General features: G+C 38.5%; 1 protein-coding gene across 4 annotated transcripts in view; it reads left to right on the top strand.

The window, feature by feature from the left end:
* The first annotated feature begins 995 nt into the window (after positions 1 to 995).
* The window catches only part of myo5b (myosin VB), a 52,848-nt gene continuing 46,343 nt past the window's right edge, over positions 996 to 7,500 (top strand). For 2 of the 4 annotated variants that reach the window (XM_042394895.1, XM_042394893.1), the window contains exon 1: positions 996 to 1,040. In XM_042394895.1, the coding sequence (XP_042250829.1) occupies positions 1,011 to 1,040 (30 nt within the window). In that variant the 5' untranslated portion in view covers positions 996 to 1,010. Of the gene's footprint in view, positions 1,041 to 4,901; positions 5,263 to 7,500 lie in introns of those variants that run through there. The other 2 variants (XM_042394896.1, XM_042394894.1) reach the window with 1 other exon arrangement.

Genomic DNA, 7,500 nt, shown 5'->3' with positions numbered 1-7,500 from the left:
CAACAATATGAAGAAAGTTTGAAATAACATCACAGTCTTGTTGTCCAATCATCTCACCAGCCCTCTGGTTAATCCAGCGACCCCTTGTGGGGGTCCCAACCCCCAGGTTGGGAACCGCTGGAGTAGATGACAACAAGCTTTACAGTAATAATAAATATTTAACACTGAAACTGGCTCAAAACGACATGAATAAAGACTCAGATATGTTGCAGATGAGTTATTGATCATCTTCATCCCGCTGCTGTTTATAGGCGGGACCCTGATTGGTTATTCTGAGGTGTTCGTGTTATTGTGTCCACCCTGTATCCAGGTGTGATGTCATCGTTGAAGCAGATTATCTGCCTCAACACAGTAAATACACACTGATGTAGTTAATTATCTGTTGTTAACGACATGTGATGACACACGGGAACATATTCATTAATGAACTGTTTATATAAATGAACTAATCATTGACAGGAAGCTCTAAAACTATAAAACTGCACATGCTCAGTAGAGTCTGCTCTACACAGAACACATGATGCTGTTATTAGTCTCTGCAGCAGTCTCAGAACTAACATGTTGGTAATTTGATCATAAACTAAAGAAACTGTGAGCAGATGACACAGTTATTATTCATCCTGAGGGAAACATGGAGGAGATACTTCAGCGTGAGCTACGCTGCCAGAACAGAAGGAGTTTAAAGTTCCCTTCTATTTAAGAAGCTATTTGTTCTCGTGGCTTCACGGTTGTGGCAGGATGATAATAGCTGCTGTGGGTGGACCGGCGTCTCGTCACAGTCGTCAGCAGGTAAACAGCTCATACCTGCAGAGGGAGTGGTTTTGGGAGTGGACGCTGATTACCTGATGTAAGAATCAGAGATTTGCTCAGACAGGTCTGAATGATCCTGCTTCCCACAGTCAGTCAGTCAGCTGATCTAACGCTGCACACACACACACACAATGATCCCGAGCTTCTTCTAACAGGACAGAACTACCTGCAGATGAGGATCTATTGATTCACCCGAGAGGATGGCCGGCGATTATCACCCTTATTCCAAGGTAGGAGCTGTTTTTATCATTCTGTAACAGTCATACTGTCTGTTACAGCACATGTATCCTGTCAGAGGCGACAGCAGTCATCTGCAGGTTAATGTTCAAGTACAAGAACATTTCTTTATAACGCTATCAGCAAGTTACACAACCTCAGATAAGACTCCTCTCAGAGGACCTTGTTACTCTGAACATGTTTAACACAGACGTGCTGGAAGAAATATTCAAATACTTAAAATATACTTCATTACTTTACTTGAGTATTTCCATGTGATGCTACTTTCTACATGTCGGAGGGAAATATTGTACTTTCTACTCCACTACATTTATTTGACAGCTTTAGTTACTTTTCAGATGAAGATTTGACACAATGGATAATATAACAAGCTTTTAAAATACAACACATTGTTAAAGATGAAACCATAAATGTTCAAATGATCCAATATTTCAGCAAAAATCAAAGATTAGAGAAAAAGTCCAAAAACTGAAAACAGATTTGTGTATCAGAACTTTGTTTTTTCTTCTTTCCTCTCCCATTAATCATCTCACCACCCCTCAGATTTATCTGCTGACCCTTTGGAGGGGCCCGACCCCTAGGTTGGGAACCACTGGACTAAACTAGCTAACTGTATATAAAGTAGTGTAAACTAGCTCCACCTCCAGCAGCTACAACAGTAACATGCTGCTCTAACACTGATGCTTCACTATTAATAATCTAATGATGTCATATATAATAATATATCAGTCAGAGGGACCAAACCACTACTTTTACTGCAATACTTTAACTACATCAAGCTCATAATACTTATGTACTTTTACTGCAATACTTTAACTACATCAAGCTCATAATACTTATGTACTTTTACTGCAATACTTTAACTACATCAAGCTCATAATACTTATGTACTTTTACTGCAATACTTTAACTACATCAAGCTCATAATACTTATGTACTTTTACTGCAATACTTTAACTACATCAAGCTCATAATACTTATGTACTTTTACTGCAATACTTTAACTACATCAAGCTCATAATACTTATGTACTTTTACTGCAATACTTTAACTACATCAAGCTCATAATACTTATGTACTTTTACTGTATTGGTACTTTTAAAAGTTGCAGCTGGTTGATGTTGAGATCATTTGAACAGTTTCATATATTGTTAATTAGTTCATCTATAAATGAATTCCTATAAAACTTTGTTGAAGATTATAAGAGACTTGAAGATAGTGTCCAGTGTTTCACCACAACAGGCAAAAAATTAATAAATGTCAGAAGAAATAAATAAAGTTTATACAGCCAGTGTTAATCAAACTCCAGTGAGTTAGTATCATACTTCCATAAAGTTGAATGGTCACAATAAAATCAGTGCAGCAGGTGGAGACATCCTGACTTTTAGTCCAAAAAAACACTGGATCCTACATTTCCCATAATGCACCTGCAGGTAAAGCCACGTCTTTGTTTCAAACTCCACACCTGCAGTTTGTAACGCAGCCTGAATGTTAGAGGTTTATTTTCCCAGAACTTTAAACATGGATGACGGGGTGATGACAGGAAACGGAAAAGAAACATAAACATATAAATATAAATAAAAAAAACATGAAAAACATGATGGTAATAAAAGAATTAAGACAATAAAAGAGTCTGATATGTGTGAAGGAACTTAACTTACAGGTTAGAAAACAACAATAATAATTTGTCCAAAAATGATTTCATGGTGTTAAACTGTATAAAGACTTTTTGTTGTGTAATTTGAACACATTAACAAAATAAAACAAATATAATAAAAACTAATAAAGTAATAAAACTCTCTACAGTCTGCAGTAACTCCACTACATTCATGAAAGAAGTGAAATCATAATTCAGAGTTTTTCATGTCAATGTGTGGAAATGAGAACTTTAGTTGGGTTTATATCGTTTCACGATGACATCACTATGACATCATCATCAGCAGACGGAAACTGATATAATAATAAAAAAATAAAACAACCAACCTCTCAACCTGTAGAGATACAATCAGGGATCTTTGAAACTGGTGTCGTTGGTTGTTTAATCCGGTTTAAACTGATCCTGTCACAAGTTGATGATGTCATCAGCTACGTGCGGTGTGAGAGGGCGCCCTGTGTAGTTCATGTTTCTACATTCAGAATCGTTTTGGATCAACATGTTTTGTTTATTTTAGTAAAATTTGAAACACGTCTGATTTTTGCATTTTTAAAAAAAAATTTAAGACACAATTTCAATCCTTTTGTCATCATGATGGTTTATTGGCTTAAACAACCTTTTAGATGAGGTTGTACAGATTTTTAGGGATATGAAGCATTTAAAGATACAACAGGAAATGACATCACAATAAACATAAATACCAGTATAGCACTGGTGGAGCTTTTCTCTCAGCGCTTCATCAGGTTCATGACAACATGCAAACACAGTTAATGTAGTAATGAGTGATGGTGTACAGGTGTGTAAAAATATGCTCGATCACCCGAGACAATCAATGTCTCGATCAATCAACGTACATAAATATCACAAAGAAACACACGCTGGAAATAATTAGACTGCTCCACCCATAAACCAGCGTTTCTGGTTCTTCTGGACGGTGATGTTCTTCTTCTTCTTCTTCTTCTTCTTCTTCTTCTTCTTCTTCTTCTTCTTCTTCTTCTTCTTCTTCTTCTTCTCGGTGCTCAGTTTGTTTTCAAAGCGTCTCTGAGTTCACCTTAAATCTCAGGTTAACCTGTGACGTCACAACTAGTTTGGAGCCAATCGTGTTCCAGTATTCAACCGACAGGAGCGTGATGTGGAGACTCGAAGCCTCCAGAGAACAAACACTGAGACGTTACAGTGAGGGAGGAAACGTCCGGGTGAACTTTTGTTGTGGAAAAAATCATTTCAGACACAAATTATTATTCAAAGCAGATTATTTATATGTTTGTAAGAAGATCTTCAGTAATCAGTGTGCAGAACACGTGCACATCTGTCATGTCCAGGACAGTTACAGGCTCCACACTCCGAACCAGCTGGGGGCAGCGTTACACCAGACAGTTGAGGTGTCCATTAAGCTACGCTACGCTAATCAATAACGCATCATCAGTGCTCTGTTAGCTAGCAAACTAGGTAACGAGGACTTTGACTGAGTATGATATCGACTCAGTGCTAACAAGACGGAGCATTTAAGAGTCATTTCCTGTATCTGTGTCACATTAGTTTGTAATGTGTTGTCTTCTGTTAGAGAGCATCTGCAGACGTTTGCTGGAATAAATCAAAGAATAATAAATAAAGAGATGCAAACCAGCCGATATCTCTGCAACACAACACACACAGACGTCTTTGAAATGAACTCAAAACTGTTATTTCTTCACATTCTGTTGATCATTTCAGTTCATTTTTTAATATTTTAAACTGAAATTCATACATAATTCTTGCATATTGCACCTTTAAGGAAAATTTGAGAAAAAATGACGGAAAATAAAATTGACAATATTAAAAAAAATTAAAGAAAATTTAAAAAAGAAAGATCAAAAGCAATTAATATCTTAAATATGTGAATAAAGTAATAATAATAATAAAGTAAAATTTAAAAAAAATAATAAAATAGGCTAAATACAAAAAATAAAAATAGACAATATAGAAAATATAATAATAATAATAATAATAATAATAATAATAATAATAATATCCTCCGACCCCTCAGACTTATGTTGAGACCCTTTGTGGGCCCCGAGCCTCATGCTGGGAACCAGTGATGTGTGTGTGTGTGTGTGTGTGTGTGTGTGTGTGTGTGTGTGTGTGTGTGTGTGTGTGTACAGTAGAAACCTGGCTGTCCTCCAGGAAGCAGACCGGGCTGTGTGAGAGTAACTCCCCGCCGTCAGGAAGTACACGGACGGCCGCCGTGTTATCGAACCGCCGCTGGTTTCTGACGTTATTCGCGGTCGTTTCACGTGTTTATTCACGGTTTCCTCGCGTGTCTTCGAGCGCGTGTAAACTACAGAAACACCGCGGACTGATTATCGGAGGGAACACCGGAGATACACCGGAGAAACTGACCGAAACTCCTGCGGGACACCTGCCGCTCCAGCGGGGGGACATGCGCACCAGGAGCTGCGAGGTGTTTCACCTGCTTTAGAGGAAGAAACTCGGACCTGAACAGGATTATTATGGACTCTTAACCTCCGCAGTAGTTTGGGGAAACGAGCTGGACGATGTCTGTGAACGAGTTGTACACAAAGGTGAGTTCACCTGTGAAACAAACGCTACAAACATGATTAAAACAGAGAAGTGGAAGCTACCTGCAGACACTTTAACTCCATTAACAAACTCTGTTCAGCGTTATTTGAACCGAACAGGCCTGAATTCACTCCCGAGTTCATCCGACATCAACCAAACTTCATGTTATTTCAGTCAAACTTACAGTCGTGAGTCACCTGTTCTCTGCACAACCAGGTAGCGTCTGCAGGCAGCGCGGCGGCTGCATTTACAGCCGACAAAAGGAGAAATATGATCAACATTACAGCTGTATAGTGGGTTATATATAAACCGAATGCAGCAGCAGACCGGAAGGAGGTCCTGTGTTGAGTTATTTAATGAGACGATGTGCTGATTTGTTATTAGCGACGCTTTAATCTTAATTTATAGTTTTTTGAACGGAGTTCTGCTGCTGACTGGGCGGCAGGTGCAGCAGCCACCTGCAGGCGACAAACTTTACATATTTACAAAATGTGAAAGAAAACTGAGTTTGCTAAACTATAATTGATTTGCTTTTATAAATCATACAGGACAGAGTCAGTACTGTAGTCTGATGGATTGTTAATCAACTAATTTGGGATTAAACGCCGCTGATCAGGAATTAGTCAAACTGTAATACATTGATGTAAAATAAATCCCCAAAGAGTCTTTTCTGACTTGTTGAATCAATGTTTGTTTTTAGCTTGAGGCTTTGTATTTGTATTATAGTCCAGTATTTCCTGCCTGGAAATCGTTAAAGTTATTGATAATTGATTAATCTGTCTGCTCACTGTCAGTATCAGCTGCAAAATACTTGTTATTGAACTGATGCCTTAAAGGGCCACTCCGCTGATTTCACCTTCATGTTGGTTTAACTCACACAGCAGGAACTTTATACAACTAACAGTTTCTCAATATGACTCATTTTAAAGCTGCGTTAATATATTTTCTGATGTCAGTCAGTCGTCTTCGTTCACATCACAGGCTGAAACCGCCAAAATCTCAAAGTGACTCAGATCTGAATTTCCAGATGTAAACAAACCAAATCAGATATTGATGTGTTTGCAGATGTGATTCAGACGCTCTGATCGGACTTCATGTGGTTTTTTTAACGTCTCGTTTCTCGCCTGTCATCATCGTTCGGTGTCGGCGCCTCACAGCTCGCTGACAACAAACATGGAGGAGAACGACAGCAGTGACATCATCCTCATCATCTGTTGTGATGTGATAAATCCTGCGTGTCTGCCGGCGGCTGGCGGCCATGTTTCTGATGGGACTGTCGCTCACATCACGTTATTGTTGTGTACGTGTGCAGCTGGACGATATCGTCAAAACAGTTACAACATTTAATACCATCAAAAGTTCCCTTTATGTTTGAGCTGAAATGTTTGAGTTGGATTTGAAGTTTAGGATGAATCATAAACACGTTTATCTACAAACTAAAAGCATCGCTGGCATCAATTCTAACTGGCGTCATGATTTACTAGTAAAATATGAGACTTCTTCTCATCAGTTATTATCATACAGAGCAGCGACAGAATCAAATATCATGATATGAATAAGATATCGATGTAGTGACAGTAATGCAGGGATGAGTGAAAGGAAGGATGTGTGATGATGTATCGTTCAAAGGAAGAGCTGGCGACGTTCTTATTTTGAAGACGTTTATTAGACGATGGCCGTCGGGTCCATTCCATGTACAAAGATGGTCTGGGTAACGTACCACTGTCGGTGCACAACTCAGGGTTACCATAGGTTCTCCATGGGCACTAATTCAGTTAGGGCCATCCATCAAGTGATTGACAGCTACCTCACAACATATTATGTGTCACAACAGACCACATCTGGAACAGTTTTAATCTTGACCATGGACCCATTATTTGTATTTAAAAGGTCCCCCCCAGAAGGGCTATATCATATTACCTAAAATGACATGCAGATTATGGAATGTTTATGTCACATGTCCAACACCCAAAATCAGTAAAATTCATAGGGTCAGATAAAAGTCATACTAACAATGAGTACTGGTGCTTTCACAAAATATAATGAATAATATACTATAATATACAAAATAATCATCATAATGAGGATATAATTAGGGCTGTAGTCTGCTGCTCGATTAGTTGGTCGATATGCTCTCGTCCAACTAAATTCTCATTGGTCGAATAATCTCCGTGTTATTTTCATAAGGAGCAAAGTGCTACATCAACAGCTTTCCAGGATTAATCCATTATTTCCTGCGG

The sequence above is a fragment of the Thunnus maccoyii genome, chromosome 19 (genome assembly GCF_910596095.1).
Source record: "Thunnus maccoyii chromosome 19, fThuMac1.1, whole genome shotgun sequence".
Lineage (NCBI taxonomy): Eukaryota > Metazoa > Chordata > Actinopteri > Scombriformes > Scombridae > Thunnus > Thunnus maccoyii.
This window is presented reverse-complemented; position numbering and strand designations above follow the sequence as displayed.